This window comes from Neopsephotus bourkii, unplaced genomic scaffold (genome assembly GCF_033783945.1).
Source record: "Neopsephotus bourkii isolate Nb327-2 ecotype Australia unplaced genomic scaffold, CSIRO-AGI_Nbou_v1 NB_234, whole genome shotgun sequence".
Classification (NCBI taxonomy): Eukaryota; Metazoa; Chordata; class Aves; order Psittaciformes; family Psittacidae; genus Neopsephotus; species Neopsephotus bourkii.
The window spans coordinates 20,324,449-20,342,669 of record NW_026900744.1 but is presented as its reverse complement, the minus strand read 5'-3'; the positions used below and the strand labels follow the sequence as shown (position 1 = coordinate 20,342,669).

General features: G+C 43.4%; 2 protein-coding genes across 7 annotated transcripts in view; one reads left to right on the top strand and one right to left on the bottom strand.

Moving 5' to 3' along the window:
- OSTN (osteocrin) overlaps nt 1-2,546 on the top strand; it is a 103,066-nt gene extending 100,520 nt beyond the window's left edge. For 5 of the 6 annotated variants that reach the window (XM_061345747.1, XM_061345746.1, XM_061345745.1 and 2 more), the window contains 2 exons: nt 1,812-1,891; nt 2,191-2,546. In XM_061345747.1, coding sequence (XP_061201731.1) covers nt 1,812-1,891; nt 2,191-2,213 — 103 coding nt within the window. In that variant the 3' untranslated portion in view covers nt 2,214-2,546. Of the gene's footprint in view, nt 1-1,811; nt 1,909-2,190 lie in introns of all 6 variants that reach the window. The other variant, XM_061345749.1, reaches the window with a different exon arrangement.
- Nucleotides 2,547-6,680: 4,134 nt separating this feature from the next.
- Nucleotides 6,681-17,654, bottom strand: UTS2B (urotensin 2B). Its single transcript, XM_061345743.1, has 5 exons — nt 15,880-17,654; nt 13,533-13,634; nt 10,210-10,247; nt 8,781-8,874; nt 6,681-7,264 (listed from the first exon to the last, which is right to left on the bottom strand). The coding sequence occupies exons 1-5, from the start codon at nt 16,001-16,003 to the stop codon at nt 7,239-7,241; spliced, it is 384 nt and encodes a 127-aa protein (XP_061201727.1). The 5' UTR covers nt 16,004-17,654; the 3' UTR covers nt 6,681-7,238.
- Nucleotides 17,655-18,221: the final 567 nt, after the last annotated feature.

Genomic DNA, 18,221 nt, shown 5'->3' with positions numbered 1-18,221 from the left:
CATGCAAGAAGACATGAGTCTTCAGAAGAAGCAGAAAGATCCATAGACAGACAGAGAGACCGAGACTCAGGAATCTTAGAAAAGGCTGCTTTTGAATATAAAACATCACTTTCTCCCTAGCAAGTGCTGAAATAAATATGGTCTGTTGAAAGACGGGGAGAGTGCGTTGGCTGTCCTGTTGTGGCTCAGGATGGCCACGAGAGGGGAAGCTTCACTGGCTGCCTGCCTGCCTGCTCAAACCTTCACAGCCTTTCCCATGGGCATGACTTTACGATTTCCTTCTCTGTTTAACTACAGAGCATGACGGTGTTAAAACTAATGCTGCAGAATGTTACCTCCCCCACCCCACCATCCAGTCTGGGAAATTAATTTCCCTTCTATCAGTATGACCCCAGCAGCCCAGATTTCCCCCCTGCCCCCCATCAGCTTGTGCCTACAGGTTTGGAAAAGAGTGCTGCCCTTGAGGAAACAGACTAAAGATCAGCTCTTGGCTTTCTTTCTCTTTGCTTTTTCTATGTCATAATGCAACAGTGCAGCTATCTGAGGAAGGGACAAAGAGGGCTATACAAAAGGCTCACCTTCATTTGGGATGTTTTGTAGCAACTCCAGTGTGATCGATATGGTGCTCCTTACATACATGATACAGTGTCAGTTCCTGTTTCTTGACCTCATCTGAAAAATAGAGGCAGTGCGAAATTGGCTGCTGATGCTCTGGGCTTCAGCCCATGCCTGAGAGGTGTGAGGGAAGGAGGCTGCTCAGATGAGACTATGGACTAGACAGATACTTCTGGGTGTGGTTTGCAGAGCCCCCAAAGCCACCAGCTGAGTGAACATGGCCATGCTAGCACAAAGGTTAGACTCAAGCACACCATAGCATGCTTTCCTGCTAGTTACTTTGCATTTGCCAACTTACAGTACCAAATTTTGTCTTATTTATATTCCTTGACAAGGACAAAGAAAATAGTTCATCTTTCAGGGCTTCTCTTGTATCTGCATTTCACTGACAAATATTTCCAAGAGCAGAAGTTATTCTGAGCTGCAGAAATTCTCAACATCTCCACAATTAAATAAAACTTTTGCTGGTGGAAAAATTACTAAAAAATGCTGACTTAAGATGAGAACACTTCTTTTTACATATATTTTTTTTAAATAATAATAAAATATTCCTGCATAGAAATGTCATGATTTTTTCATGCCATTATTTGTGAAATCATCAGGAAATGTAACATATGGAGGAAAAACCAAAAACAACCCCCTCCCATTTTCAATCTCTTCAAAAGGCTGTTACTATACAATTTTGAGAACAGTGCATTGCAGGAGATCCCATAGGAAAATCCTGCTAGAGTTCACGTGTTACTGTGAAATATTTTCTACCTCCTTGCTTATCTTAGCCCTAGTTGGCCCTGGAGATTTCAAAGGTCCTGACTAATGGGCCACCTGAAGTGTATGATACTATACATGAAACAGTTACACTTTATACATGCAATGTATCTCCTTTCTTTTATGAATGGCAGTTAAACTGTTTGCTGACAAATAAAAACAGGAATAGTGGATCAACATTAACCAGTCTGTTAAATAGGTACAACTCCTGCCTATTCTTTTGTAAAGACGAGTGAAGCATCTTATTTTTAAGCACTCACATCTTTGGCTGCTTCTACACAGCTGTTTTTTCTGTGTAGAAACTAACACAATAACAATAAGTTGTTAGTGGGATGAATGAAGGAATCCAAGTTGTAGTAGCATTTTTATTATCCCTATGATGTCCTTCCCCAGATTTTTCCCCTCTTTCCTTGCTTGTCTTCCCTATGCAGGAAAGTGGTTGAGCTGCCTAAGAGACGTTTTGGAGTTCCTCTTGACCGGATTGGAGTGAGCCATCTTGGCAACACCAAGGGTTAGCAGCTCCTGCAAGTAAGCCAAAGTACTGCGGGTGTGGGCATGCTTGGAGAACCCCACCTACTCTCAGTTACACAGAGGTACTCAAGTCATGTCAGCAGGCTTGAAAAGAGTGGCTTGGGGAATGATGGCTGTCAATTTAGCTTGAATGCTCTCAATTACAACTTGGTACCCCCCCTACAAAAAACAAGTATTCATGACATTTTCATTTCCTGTGGACCACCTCACAGCAAGATTGTTCAAGCCTTGAATTTCTGACATGGGAAAATGTAATGCTTACTGCTTTTCTGCCTACAGGTGCTTCTGTTCTGAATGACTGACGCTGTTTTGGAAACATTACAGAAATTCAGAAGATGCATCACAACATACCTTGTCATTGACTAATGATACAGTACTCAAGGAATTGACCTCCTGCAAAATTGTTTCACATTGCATTTTACAAATGTTGCATTTACAAATAATAACAAATTCAATTCATCAAGTTATAATGCTCTCACAGTTGTGTACGGTGTTACTGGTAGGAGGGGACAGAAAGTATGTATATAATTTAATTGCATGGCATTTATTTCTTATACCAGCAGAAGTTCATTATCCTAGCAAGGACTGTTAGATTTTCTGGATTGAAAATAAAGCCTCCAGAGATGCCAAAAGCAGTCCATGGAAAGCAGACAGTTTGCTTTGCACATTTCTTTCAAGAGGGTGTGTGTTTCATAGAGGAAGGGAGGATTTAACAGTTATGGGACAAACCTAGAATTTATTTCTGCTGCTGTTTGGGAGATGTCTACTGACTTCACTAGGAGTTAGTCTGAATAAGAACAGTGACAATACCTTAACATTTGTCCTGATGGTTTTAGTAGTCTTTCTGATATCTCTGCACCATATTCAGACATATTTTCATTGCATGGTAGATCCTGAAATGTAGTGAGACTTCTAGATTCCTCCTCTAAGCTGACAAATATATTTCACTTCTTCTTATGCATAACATAGGACAGCATCCAAATATGAAGTCATCTACTTCTTAGGCCATCTGCACCATATGCCTTATTTTAGTCTCTTCATGTGTGCACAGGACATAATCTGAAATCTAATTCTGAAAGTTCAAGTATTTCTTGCTCTGGTAAAATGTAAACATGTCCTCTCCATTTCAGAATAAGACAGGTTATCTTAAATCCTGTTTCAGGCTTTTCCATGCCTTTTTCTTTTTTTTTCCAGATTATAAAATATAGCTGAAAAGAGCTGTTTGCTGAAATCTCAATGCTCAGATTTGTAGCTGAAGTTTTCTAAACCTTACATGCTTCTTCTTGGACTTTGGTCCATGTCGGCTAAATTCCTTGGATTGCTATTTTGGGTATAAATCATCCTTAGCATTGCAAAAGAAGATACATTGAGAAGGGGATTATGCAGGACAAAGATAAAAAAAAATCTTTGCAAACACTCTTTATCAGGCAGAGAGTATGGCTGGAGATAGGATTTGAGTGTTGAATTCTTAATCTTGTACGAGGCACAAAGCATCTGACCATCAGCTAGAGGAAAATACAGTCAGGAAAGGAGTTGGGAAGTCGGCGAGCCTTTGATGCTAAAGCTGTTGTGAGGATTGGGACTTTGGGCAATTGCCCCATTTCAGGCCTCAGCAGTGCAGGTAGCATCCAATTTATGCCTGGGAGGGGGCAGTGTTCAGCCATGGCAGGGGCTTTTCCCATTTTTCTCTGTGCTTACAGCTCTGGCCTGAGATGGGCACTGGCCCAGCCACAGGAAGTTTGCAAGAAACTTTGTTTTTCTTCACATTTCCAATATAAGCTAATGCTGCTGCAAGCAGCTGCACAAACCAGTGAATCACATCAAGAGATGCCTCTGTCTTTCCCATAAGGCAGAGCAATCTTTAGCTGAGTTGGGTGATCATTCCTCCTTCAGTGGGTGAGTTGTGTCCTTATGGGTGAGGTGAAGCACTACAGATGCTCTTGAGACCAAGATCTTGAAAGTTGTAGAAAGAAATAAGAGCTGTAAGACCCCATGTGGTCATCTTGGGGTTTTGCCCCCTGCTTTTCCTCTGATCTTACGGCTCATTTTCTGTGTTAAAATTGCATGTGAAGGCTTGAAGAGCTGGATTGAGTGGATGCATGTAGACTGGCTGACTAAAGACAAGATTTTCTGTCCATGCTAGAAGTGAATCTGTAAATGTAGTCCCAGACAAGCCCAGACCCTGTCTTCCACAATGCACTGCCACCACCTATCCTAAACCTACCCTGGGGTTTTGTGAACAGTTATCTTCTTGAACTGAGCTCATCTAGTCTACAGATAATCTGCTTGCAAGAGAGCCATATGTATGGGACATGGGCAGATTATGGAAGTGATGACCTGACCATTCATACAGCTGTCAAAAGCAGCATGGACAGAGTCATTGCATGATGTATTTTGAGAGACTGAGATGAGAGGAATCTAGTGCTAACACAGCAGCTTTGCAAAAACACTGCTAGATCATAAGAGTATTGAAAAGTTTTCAAGTATTCAGGCTTCCAAATAAAGAGGGTGTTTAAAGCCTGTTAATTGTGAGCAGAAATGACCTTTATCTGAAGGATTATGTGAAAGCAAAGCAGGAAAGAGGTGTCTGTGCTGGTGTTGCTTGGAACTGGCAGCTGGAAGCTTCAGTCCTGTTTTTGGCTTCCACAGTATTGTATGGATTATTTGCAAGAAAGGAACAGCCTTTCTGTTTCTCTGCCCTATCCATCACAGAGCATTCTATGACCTCCTGTGGCTCAAAAAGCACTGTTTAAAATCCATAAATTGGCAGGTGCTGTTTATAATATGATGATATCTAAAAGACTGAACACCACAATTTATTTTCATAGACAATGTTGGATAGCTTCGCTCATGGTGCCTAGCATAGAAATCAACAAATGTGAAATGAGGATATACTGCAGAATCCATTGCACTAGATTTGCCTTGTGATGCCTGTTTGCAAATCCATTCAGACGGATAATAAATCAACACGGTCTACTAGAATGTCTGAGGCAAATCTCTTTAATTATTGCCTGTGGGTCATTAACCTTAGCAAGAGTGACTGCCCAAGCATGGTTAACTTGTGAGCAGCCACAATGTGGAGGGTGGCAGCTGAGAAAGAGTTTCTGTTCTGCTTGTGTAGGTGAAAGAACAGTACCCTCATAGTGACATGTTGAGGGTGAGCCTAGGGAAAGCATCACCACCTTTGCTTCAAATTAGTAAACAAATTGCATTCAACACTTGCTCATCACTCTAATAGAAGCACGTAACATAGCAGCATGTAGCTCCTGTAAGGAAGTAGTGGGGTAGTTTGGGTACTATGAGCAAGTAAGTAACAGTGCTGATAGGCTGTAGCACACCATATGGGCTAAAAATCACTGCTAAGCAGCATGGTGCATTGCACTTCAGGAAATTCCTGTGTCTAGATCAGAGCAAGCTGTTAAATAGCCACAGATGCTGTAATCCTTTTCCTGACTTGCTGGTGAGTTGCCACACCGAGTCAGGAAGGCATGACTACAGCTAGCAGGTAACAGAGCCTGCTGCTCTGGCCTTTCATTGCACTGGGATTTCCTGCAAGCTGAAAGCATCTGAGCTGAAGACCGGCTTGGGGCACGCAGTGAAGCTCTTGTAACACACCTCCCTTTCAGGGAGAGCACCAAACTCTTAAAGAAAGAGAGATCCTTCTCTTGGCAACAGGCCATGATTTTTTTCCTGGATTTGGTGCTGTTGCGAGGGTATATGAAAGTCTGCTCCCACATACCTTTTCACTTGCACGAAAGCAACAGGAAATAGGTTCTGAAATAACAAAGAATTAATGTTAATAGCAAAGTGTATTTTGCATGTCACTAGAGCTCACTGATATAATCAAGCTGGTTTTATTCCATGGATGTTGGCTTTGCCCTGTAATAGGATGAGTACATCTCCCGTTAATAAAGTACACAAAAAGTACTGCTGTGGTTAAGCATGCACTTCTTGCCAGAGCCCAAGGCAATGAATGTAGCTTGGTAATTGCAGCTTTTGGAGAGGTAAAGTTTTGAAGAATACATAGTATGCAAGCTACAGTTAAATAGCATAACTTGGTGGGGTTGGAGAGAGAGTTCAATTCTAATCAAAATCAGGCCACACATTACCAGGAGCTACCAGATTCTGCTCTCATTTACACTCTTGGGAACTGCAAAAGTTAACATCAGGATTTACTCTGGGAATATGGTCCTTTTTGTTGTTTTTTTTTTTTTTAAATAAATGTGGATAATGTGACTTAAGATGAATAGATGTAAGAACCAGTGATAGATTGTGATCTCTTCTTTTTGGACAGAGGAAGAAGTAATTCTGTAGTAGCTAGCATCTGCACTGGCCAGCCAGATAAGCCCAAAATCTCTGTTTAAAACAGCTTTTAGGGGTGAATAGTTAGAAATCAGAGGGTCTGGTCAAGTCCTATGAGGATAGCAGCCCACACATACTCATGAGGAAGACACAACTCTCACTCCTGATTCTGGCCAAAAGGAAGGCCTCTTCAGGCACATTGAAAGAGACCAGTGTTGCTATACCTAGGTATTTAATGGGAGCCTTTTTTGCCTTTTTTGCTTTACAAAGCAAAACTTTTACAAAGTTTTGCTTTGTAAACTTCACACAAACCATTAAGGTAACAAGAATCTACAATAAGGGAAATGCGCTGTGTCTAGGGCCTCTGCAGGGGGTGAGAAAGAAAACAGCATGTGCTTCTGTGCAACAGAAAATCTTTATTGGAATGATATCCAAGGGATCCAGACTTCTGGGTCTGTCCTCCCCCAAACTACTGTGCATGCTGACAGGATACAACAAGGAACAGTTCTGGCTCAGCAAGCCAAGGCAGGCAGCTCTGAGTCCTTCACATTACACCCAATCTGCCTTCCTGTCCCGACAGCGTGTGTTAGGTCATCACAGACCTACTTGTAGGAGGTGATAGGAAATGGAGACATCACTGTGAGCAATGTCTGCAGATGTGGGCAGAAGCCCAAACTCAGAGGAACTGAGTTAGTGCTTGATGCCTCAGGGGACCTGGTGAGAAGGGGAAGAGTGTACAGTGGCAACAGACTGAATGGCACACACAGGACAGTAGGGGAAGTTAGTGAGCATCTTCCAAGTAGAAGATCACAGTGGGATAAACCTGCAAAGAAGGAACAGTTGAGAGTGGTAGTGGGTTACCAGCTCTTGTCACAGTCCCTGTTAGAGTTGGCTGTGGTATAGTCATGGAGGATGGCATTCAACTTAGCAGCACGATGACAGAACAGAACAAACTCTTAACACATTAATGCTCAGCAAGGCATTTGGGGAAGGGCTCATGTTCATCCTCCAGTCCTGGCAAGCCTTCAGATGCAGTATTTCCAAAAGCAGGCTGAGAAGGGATACAAGAGAAGGATGTTAGTATCCAAGGAAGTTTTCCAGCTTCCTATTCTAGCCCCATGTCTTGAGAGAGTTGCGGTGTGAAGCTAGCATTGTGGTTTCTGGGCACATCTCAATAACCAGCATTAACTTCATATAAAACTTGTAGAATGTGTTTCTTTTAGCTGCTTATAGTGTAAATAAGGGGTGTAAAAGTTGCTTCTGTGTCCAGGCACTCAGCTGATAAGTGGCCTCCAAACAACACTGGTGTCTGTGGGAGCTTCTAGGCAGACTAGGCTGGGGAAGGATGCACATTTTGGTGTTGGAAAAAAAAAAAACTGTATCACCAGCATGCCTTGTTCTTTGAATCTTTTGTGGATCTCCTATTGTTAAGTATGAGAAGAGATTTCTATCCAGTGTTGAAAGCAGGATCTTGGGACAAAGCTTCTACTGGATCAGCAGTGCTCATGCTGAGACATGAGATTCTCCTAGACTGGAAGGACTTTAGATGAAGGCAAAGATTCTTTATCAGAATCTGATCTAAACCTGGCAGGGCAAAGTAGTTTTATCTGCATTTGAACTTGCCAGACTGGTGGCAGCATGAATTAGATTAGCCAAACTAAAGACAGCCTCCAGGATTGCCTATAAACTGCAGATTGTCTCAGGATCACCTGAGCACTTAAACAAGCCTTGCACAAAAAGATCTTCCTTTGGCTGACTGGGAGGTTGTCAGCTTGCTTGTGCACAGAGCATGTGGGTAAGGGCAGAACTAGCTCTTTTGGGTTTAGGCCACATCTATCATCAGTGACTTCTGGTTTACAGCTGCCACAGCTCTGGGGAGGAATCCACTGAAAGCCAGCACGAACGGTATTGTCCATGTGCTTGTCTGGGGTGGCCTTGCAGGAGCACTGCTGTTATGTGCTCCTGAGTCTCTGAGTACAGACTGGGCAAAGCTTGGAGACCAACTGGGGGACCTACCAAGTCTTAGTTCCCTGCATTCTTGGTTGATTTCCACATCCTTTTTAGCTGCTTTTCAACAGCAAGAACAAGTGCTTCTTTTTTTCTCTGGATGGAGGCAGTGACCTTGGCAGACAGGAATGCATGCCAAATTCATCATTATGCCTTCAGCACTAGCTTTGTGCCCAGAGCAAAGCAATGGGTGCACTTAGGGGGCATGTTCATACAGAACTCGCCCCCTCCGGGACAAGCACTCCTGGCTCATATAACCCCATGTTTCTCTGTGAAAAGCAGGTTGCAACACTGACTGCCTTCAGTAAGGTCCTGGGTGTGCAGACCTGGTGTATCTGCCCTGACAGCAGACAGGGTTGGGTACACAGTTCTCTGCTTCTCTCAAGGGCTGCTACACCAGCCAGCCATTAACAAGAGAGGGCCAGCACTGCTAGAAAAGCTGCCAACCTGTTTTTCAGCATATTTGGGTCATGTTTACTGTCACTGCCTTTGTTGCAGAGAGGAAGCCCTGGAGATGAGAGCTGGATGGGATGGCTGCAGGGCTCTAACCCAAAACCTACCGCGTTTTTTGGGCTGGGATGCTGAAAGACTTTCCAAGGCATAGGCCACTTCTGACCCTTCCTCAGTTGAGAGCTGATCCTTCAACTTCTCCAGCTGTTTAAACACAAACACAGCAGTAAACAAATGCTCCATCATGAGGAGCTCCACAGCATGCTGGCAAGCACAGGGCAGCTCAGAGGCAGGAGGTACAGGCAACCTGATTGTTGGCATCACTGGGAAGACAGGGTCTTCCCTGGAGCAGGACCATTGCAGGAAGATCTGCCTTTGGAGCTTTCAAACCTCCTCATGTCCTCCTCCATTAAGCTGCCTGTTTGGTGTGGAGGCACTGTCTGCTATTCCCCACACCCCAGGGTGTAGTGAGAAGGCTGCATAGGAGGATATTTCACCACTAATTGTCAAGTCGCTCCTGGGGAAGGAGGTCTCCAGGCATCCACTCACTGCAGCAGAGAACATTGCTTCTCCAATGCTCTATGTTGTCCTATCTCTCCCTTCCCCCAGTTCTTGCTAACTTCCCTTGGATAGAATGTAGAAAGTCCACTGTATTTCTTCTCCATCTATAGCTATTCTTTTCTAGTAGACTGAGAACATCTGTGGCCCATATCTAGACTTCTCTGGATATGTTACTCCCAGGAAGCCAGAGCTTGATGTCCCTCAGCACTGGAGTGAGGGACTAGGGTAGGATCTAGCAGCCTTCCATCTGGAATGCCACACTGTGATTTTTCAGTCTGAATTGGAAAGTGCCAAGAGGAATCCAGCAGGACCTCCAGGATCCATGCAGACATGTGGACTTGACCTCAGAAAGTAGAAAAAGGGCTTCCACTGCTTGTGGGGTTTGGGGCACAGTGGGAGCCATGTCAAGGTTCCAGCATGCCTTTCCCTGTTCCTGAGACTGGATGTAGGATGGGCCTTAATCTTGCTGTCTGTGTGTGTGTCCACTCTGCTTGGCACAGCAGGGCCCTGACCATGGATAGGGCCTCTCTGTCTAGTAAAGAGTTCAGGCAAAAATAGTTCTGAATAGGCAAGCAGTGGCTATCCCTAACTTCAACCTGTTACCTAATGCAGCCAGCTGATGCAATGCTTAGGAAGGCAGCATGACCTCCTTTTCTTCCACGGAGATTTCTTTGGCATTCCTTTTTTTTCCTGGCTTGGCCTTCTCTAGCATTCCACTGGTGGCAGAGGGAAGAGCTGCCTCAGCTTGTACTGTGCTAGTCTATAGCCTTGCTCTCTTTTTATCTTTTCCAGCCTGTGCAGCTATTTAGCCCAGGTTCTGCTTTTCTGTTTGTGTAACATATGCTTGTATTATAGCAGCAGAATGAAAAGGAGAAAGATGCAAAGATAGAAGAATAGGGCATAAAGACAGTATGCACAATCCTTTAGCTATTCATACAACAATATGCATATATGTGTCTCTATATTTGCTACTCTCACCTTTTCAAGCTCTTCAAATTTCTTTGCCAGCTCCCAGTCTGCAAGAAGGAGAGTAACATCAGTATCTGCATTGCTTCCCAAAGGTCAAACAAAAAACATGTTCTTCTTTCATCCACTTCAGGGGTTGATAAGAAAAGACTTAGTTATCACCTCATTCCTGGTAGTGATCTCCAAATCTATGGTAGCAGAATCTTTCTCTGCTGAGTACTATGGACTTCACTCTAATTGTCCACTGATGAGGGAGGACTCTTTATTGTTCACCAGGCTCTAGGAGAATTGGCCCAACAAGGTCACATACTGTATGATACCAACTCAATGAACCTCTTTGCTGCTTTTTCATTTTTTTTTTTTCTGACAACAGCAAGTCTCTAATGCTGGCTTGCCTGTCACTGGCCTTTTATATGAACTCCCATTGCTTCCTTTAAGACTTGTGTACCCTCACACCACCCACTCAGAGAGAAGTCATCAATGTATACAAATATGTAAAGGGTGAGTGTCAGGATGATGGAGCTAGGTTTTTTTCAGTGATGTCCAGTGATAGGACAAGGGGCAATGGGTGTAAACTGGAGCATAGGAGGTTTCATGTGATCATCAGGAAAAACTTCTTTACTGTGAGAGTGACACAGCACTGGAACAGGTTGCCCATGGGGGTTGTGGAGTCTCCTACGTTGGAGATATTCAAGGCCTGCCTGGACAAGTTCCTGTGTGATGTACTCTAGGTTACCCTGCTCTTGCAGGGGGGTTGGACTGGATGATCTTTTGAGGTCCCTTCCAACCCTTGGGATTCTGTGATTCTGTGACACAGATTTTGCCTAGCATAACTTATTGCTTTATAAGTCAGCAAACATCAGGGTTGGCAGAGCCAAGCAACAGCAGCGAGTGCATAGATTCTACACGTCTAAACGTTAGGGGAGCGCAGGGGCCTGGGAACCAGCTTCATAGATTAGATTGAGAGATCTCAAGTCTGAGCAGTACTGTACTAGAATGTCAAAAAAATATGAATTAACTGCCCTGAGATAACACATCCAGGACAAGGAAAGAGTTACGTGCCTATGAGCGCTATCTAAAACCTCCAGCTGTATTGGGAAGGGCCTGCACTAACAGTAGGAAAAGCTGCAGGAAGGGATGAGAGATTTCAATCTCACTCCTCTTGAGGACTAAGATACCATATTCCAGACTCAAACTGATGTCAAAACCAGTTATTAACAAAAAAAAAACAACACAACAAAACTATTAAAATAGATGAAACAATGAAAAGCACCGTGACAAAATAAGCTAAATCAGAGCTGAGTGACTGGACTACAGCAGTTCTCTTAGGAGGGGAGCACAAAGTGATCAGCTAGTTTTAAGTGCCAATTTTGGAAAAAATGCACTAAACTAAGCAGGAGGGCCAGGAAAGAGCTGAAGAATGTCTCTGTTGTGCCTGACAAGAAAGCCAAAACCCAGCCCTGGTGCTGCCTCCTTTGTCTGCTCCTAACGTGGCAGTAGGCGTTGATCTGCATCTCCAAGAGGATTTAGGATATAGTTTCCTCTGATTTCAGATAAGACTTCAGCACAGAGACGTGTTGCCAGACTTAGGATTTTTAAAAAAACATTTGAAACTGAGCAGCCAAGAAGGAGCTGACTGCCTTTCCAGTTTCTCCTTCGAGAAGGAAACAATTCAGTTGAAAAATTATGAATATTTTATGACTGATATTAATCCAGCAGAAAAAGCAGCTGTTCCTAACCAAATCCATTGCATCAGAGCTCAGTTTAAGAGATAGTCTGGGTATGGACTGGGATTTGGGAGGTGGGGGCTCTGTTCCTGGTGCTGCCAGCAATGACCTCAAGCAGATTCCTTTTAAGAATGTCTTTAAGTATCCATAAGGTAAAGACACCCAGGCCTGCAGATCTACAAGTCAAAAGTGGCACTTAAGAGATTATTATTTTGTTATTATTGTTACTATTATTATACATATTTTTACCTCTTTCAGAATTTCAAGTGCGTGTTTTGGCTTAACTTTCTGCAAACTGTAAGCTTGGCCAATGACTGCTATGAATAGAAAATGAACAGCGGTTGAAATTTGGAACAGATTATCTCAAGCAGGGGGAAGGAAGTTAATTTATGGATGCAGCCTTGAGAAACTGCCTGCTGTAAATCCTCTGTCTGTGCTCTGCTCAGAGATTCATTAGATTCAATTGTCTGGCATAAAATGCAGCCTTTCCTCTAGGAGCAATAAGCGCAATAATCCATAAACCAATCATAAAAATGTTATTTCTTGAATGCATCCCCTTTGCAAGAAGAATGCCTTGCTTAGAACAAGGATTTGATTTATCTGTGTTTATTTATTTGTCCCAGGATTGTTTAACCACTGCTTCACTGCATTAAGAAGGGGCTGGGGAAGAGCACCGAGTGATTTTGACAAATGGATTTTCAGAACAAAATTTTTGCTGGGCCTCATTGTTGGCTGTTTTCACAAGGAAGATCAGCTTCCTGCTCCAGGACCACCACATACAGCCCAAACCCTCCCGTGGCTCTGGTGGCCGTGGGAATAGCTGACCCCTGAAATCCATATGGCAGTTGTGATTGCTGTGCATAGTGTCACAGAAAGCCCAAACTTTTCTTCAGTGTGTCTGAGTTTAGCCACATGCGGGTGGCTTTAAATTTGGTGTCGGTTCACAGAGCACAGACAGGAAAATCCTCTACATGATCTATCTTTGGCCTCTGTGCTGTGTGGGAAAAACCTGTTGTCTCAACCTCCTCCAGCAGTAGCAGGACCTTAGGCTCAGACAGGAGCTCCCACTACCCCTATTGCAACCTACACCTGACCCCAAGGGATCGATCTCAGCCATATGATCTCTGCAATCCTGACTCTGCCCTGCTCCCCCATATGCTCACAAGATGCTGCTGGTTTTAGCATGCCAGCAAGCCACTGAGCTGAATCTCAAAGCACGTGAGGCTGTATGGAGTATGGTTGCAGAGGTGACTCCCAAGGCTGGCCCACGCCCCAGTACACAATATCTCAGGGATAGCAGGGACACAGGGACTCAGCAGCGGCTCTTCTTTCTATTACTTTTGTGCACACCACACATGCTTGCCAGCTCAGTGTTAAGTGTCTGAGGATCCAGGGTGCATGTTTTGAGGCAGCTTTATGTCACATTGCAAAAGCATGTCCAGGAGCTCCACGATGGGGAACATCTCACATTAATCACATACAGACACTGTACTGGGTGCTTCTGCTTTCTGAGATTGTTGGCATTTCTGAGAAACCTGAGAAGCAGGTTCCCTGCATTCATGCAAAAATGGATTCAAGAGGATGAGATCTCCGATCCTGTTCACTTACCAATATTTTCTGGTCTCCGCCATGCGAGTTTCTTATTAAGAAGCAGAGTCAGCAGTGTTTCCTCGTGATTTGTGTCTTCTCTCTCCGGAAGCACTCGGTTATCTGCAGCACATAAAACACACCTTTTTCAGTCTGTAATGATAAAATGGATAGATCCCAACCCCCAACATTAAACCAAAAATGAAATAGGTTAATAAGTGGAAGGAAAACGTCTCCTGTCAGCACCTGTTCACTTGTCCATCAGGGTGGAAAGACCTCTGGGGAAGAAGAAGATGTGTGAGCATAGAATAAAATGTCCAGACAGTGAGGGCTGCACAGTGAAAGAGTGTGGAATGGGGGAGCCTTCTCTGTCAGCTCTGGGCTGCTGGCCAGTCTCAGTGCAGCCTCATCAGCATGGCTGGCTGCAGAGAGCTGGAGCCATCACCTTGATTTAGACAGTCCAGACCTCTTGTGTAGTGGATGCTTCTGCAAAGCCAGGTAGGAATCCATGAGATCTTCTCAGAACTACAGGTGTTACCCCACTCACACTATTCACCTTCCCAGGGCCAAAAGAAGTGCGAACTTAACCCTCATGAGGGCTGACATGTGGGTACCACAGCTGAAAAGCCTTTCCGCTCTGCAGTCTGTTCTTGCACTCACTTAGCCTTGGGGCTGCTCTATCTGATTGCCAGTGGTATCATAGGATTCCTCTTGAACAGAGCCAAAGTGTGGAGGAGCTTAAAGCAAGCCTCTTTATTTCTGAGGAAGCATCTTACAGTAGCTGTAGACCATGCAGAATCTTTCTGTTTTCCAGAGAAAACCTCTCCAAACTGCTGTCCTAAAGCAATTTAGACTTCTTTATGAGGCCTCTTCAGGGAGCTTTCTCAGTGGTTTTGCTTTAGTGGTTATGGCTATGCCCTCAAATGAATGGTGGGGAAGGTCAAGGGTTTAACAGAAACCAGCAGACACATAGGATGTGACTAATCAGAGCCCTAAAGGCTCCCAGATCCTCCCAGCTATGATGAACATATTTCCAGAATAATCTGAAACTTGAATTTTGCATTCATTTTTGAGAATGACAGAATGGGAGCCAGACTTTACAGAGAGAATGGCCATTCCCCAAAACCTTTATTCTGAACACCCCTGCCCCATGCTCACATCCTACAAAGCTCTTGAGGATGCCTAGATTTCCAGAACTGGAAAATACAGAAAGGCTTATTTTCTCTTTTTCCAGGATCTTTAGGATCTACTCCCTCCATTAAAGGAGGTGACAAAGGAAAAAAATGGTCTCATATAGCCATCAGCTCTTCATAGGTGTGATGAGATTAATGCAATTATTTCTGACACATGAGACAAAACATTGTACCAAATGAGTCGTAAGGATGCTCAAGAGTGTATGGGAATCAGCTCCATTTGTTAAAATCATATAAATCTGCTGAAGCAGAGGAGCCCTGGCCAAAGTGATGCTCCAGGTATGTGGCCAGATTCAACCCTGCCTCACGCTGCGGCTGAAGCCTCTGGTCCTGATTGTGATCTCTAGAAAAAACCCCAAGGGAGTCAGTAGAGCTCCATGCTGTGTAAAACTCATGTGGAGTGCTATGAACCTCATTCCTAACTCTGAAAGACAGTTATTATTCTAAAATAGCTACTTCTAGTCATTTGGGGGATTTGCTACAGAAAAAAAAACACCCTATAAACACTCCAGTAAAACCCAAAGAGAAGCAGTATGTAGGCAAAGTGGCTTCAGTAATGTTTTGGTTGACATTACAAAAATAAACAGGTGATATAAGAGGAAAAATAATTTGAAAAGCAATGTTATTTTCAAGCCTATATTTAGCATCCCTTTTTCTTATTTCCACTGCCAAGTCTCTTTAAGAAAGGAGATAAATGATTGACATTTCCCTGCAGAACAAGTTCAAGCAAAGATTAATTTAAATTATGGGAGAACATATAAAAAGAAGTTTTGTGAATAAAAAAAGTTCAGCAGCACCCTACTACTGACATTTATGAGCTGTCAAATCTCATATGGTACATTCCGGAATTGCTACTCTGTGATATTTTAATGTTTTTCTTTGGAAATTTTCTTTTGGGAGAGAAAGAGCTACCCTTACCAGATTTCACCAGATCTGGTATTTTTACTGATTAGCGGAATATATCATACTATCAGCTGCAGACCAGAAGGACAGCTTTTGCTCATGCTAATATGAACAAGTCTCTGGGTAGCACCCATGTTAATTTTCAGTATTGCTCAAGGTTCATTTTATTTTCTTTCACACATAAATGAGTGTTGTATTGGCCATGACAAGCAGCAAAGCAAAGCAAAAATATTACCACCTACCTGTGTCATCTAGTCTGTATTCCAGCTTACCTTGTAGTAAAAAAGGCTCTCCTCGTGTAGATGGGATATACACAGTCATGGTCAAGATGGCTAGCACCCCAAGGAACAGCTGGACAGACCACATCTTCTCCACGTTCCCACTACCTAAAAGCATTCTTCCTTCAGGCACGGTGGAGGACTTCAATGCAACTCAGTGCCAGATGAGCTCACTTTTAAGAGGCAGTGGATGTGCCGTGATTGCAAATGGCCTTTGGAGGAGGGGAGGAAAATATCTCTGGAGACATAATTCAACCTGTCAATATGATTCACTCCTTTGGGAGTGGACAGAACAACCCAGTTACAGATGTCAGATGGAACCTGTTCAATATATCTCATATCAGACTGATCTAATGAATTCTGATGCTCCCACAGGCATGCACTGTGCACACACATTGATACACATTCCATATGTACATACATTAAAAATATTTTTTGGTGGCTGCTCCTTTAATAGGGTTCAGACACGAAGACTCCCACTTTAGCAAGGAAGATTTGTCTAATGTACAGTTGCCATATGTCACCAATTTGGATGGAATCAGGTTAATGGGTTTTTGTAATTTATCATCTCACTTCCTAGTGCCTATATTAATTAATGTGAGATATAATGAGTGCTGAAGCTGTGGGAAACAGAAAGGGAGAGCTCTTTTCATTTAACTGATTGGAGGATGTTGAGTGTGTCTCACTCACCGTGACTTATGGCTTTGTCAACGGGAAAGGCATCACACCCTATTTTGGGATTGTGTCTGAGTGGGGGAGTGCAGTTTTGGCAGCAGATATGGAATACATCAAGAATGGGCAACTGTCTTCAGGTTTTTTTGAGAAAAAAAGAAGTGGAAGGTCAGATGCTGGTTCTGACTGCGCAGTCATATTTTATTAGTCTAGAGCAAAGCATTGAGTATTGAGGTACATTGCACGTATTCCTTGTCTTCTCTGGAACCCTGTTTGTTGCCTATCCATCCCTATTCATCAGGGACCTGCTACTACTTTCTATTACAACCTTACCAAGAAAAATGTTGTAATAGTAACAGTGCTAAGCTTTGTTCTTCATTTTTGCTTCTTCTGCAGAACTGAATCATCTGTACTTGTTATGGTCTAACCCCAGCCAGCAGCTAAGCACTAAACAGCCACTCACTCCCCCCCATGGTGGGATGGGGGAGAGAATCAGGCCAATCTCTGATTTGTACATACACTCCTAGTGACTCACTTTGTGTGCCTTTTTGACTCCACATTATGCCAGATTACCCAACATAGCTTCCTCTGATGGTACCTGCACTTCATCTCAACTAAAAGACAGTATGATTTCCATATTTGGGCTTTTGGCTTCTAGTCCCCAGCTCTCCCTGCAACATGCTGTGCTATAGAATGACTAGCCTTTTAATATCCCTTTACATATTTACTTTTTGCTAAAAAATAGTGTAAGAGAGGCTCAGATTTTTGCAAGAAGCGCTTATGAAATTGAATGTGATGCTTCTATTAAACAATACTTTTCTACTGAGAAAATATTCCAAAATTTTCCCTGCAGTTATAATATGATAATATGTACAAATAAACCAAACTTGTCTTTTCCCTCAGTCTTGTGAACCAGCTGAAATACACCCCTTCTTCACAAAAGTCTGGACTGAAGGACAGCTTTGTCCCAATGGGACCACTTTTCCAGCTGCCTCTGCCTCCCTAAGATGCCTGTTTCAAACTGTTCACAGGTGAGCAGCCCCTATGAAGCAGAGGCCATAACTGGATGAGCACCACCTTGCACAGGAATCCAAGGTGGACAATACTAGCTCTGACTCAAAACTGTATCCTTAAAGGAAGGTCAGGTCTGTTTTACTTGGTATTAAATGGCTTTTCAGGTCCCTACCAGTCTGTCTTGAGATCTGCTGTAAAACTGACTTTGCCTGGATGTAGAAGGTGGGCTCCCCATCTCATCTAAGTTTATGCAGAATCCACAGACTCTGACTATTTCTTCATACCCTTGGCTATAAGGCATCATGGGCTATTGCCAGGCTCTTTCAGGAGGATGAGCTATTCCCTGAGATTTCCTCCTTCACTGCGGAAAAACGTCAGTTCTGGATCACTGCAACTGTTAAGCCCCCAAAGCAAAGTGTGCCAGTGCTTTCAATGAGGGCCCTGGTGAAGATGAGGAACTGCCAGTCTATATTTACATACTAGAAGGGAGATTACTGGATGCTGTGAGGGGTAGATGCTCTGATCAGGTGGATGGGTGGGTGGATAGCTGTCTGAGTACTGCTGCCAGACATTAATGGACCTTTTGAATTTGTTGCAATTATAAGGGTTGATTTGCAGTGTTGGGCTTCCATAAGACTCCCACCTAGAAA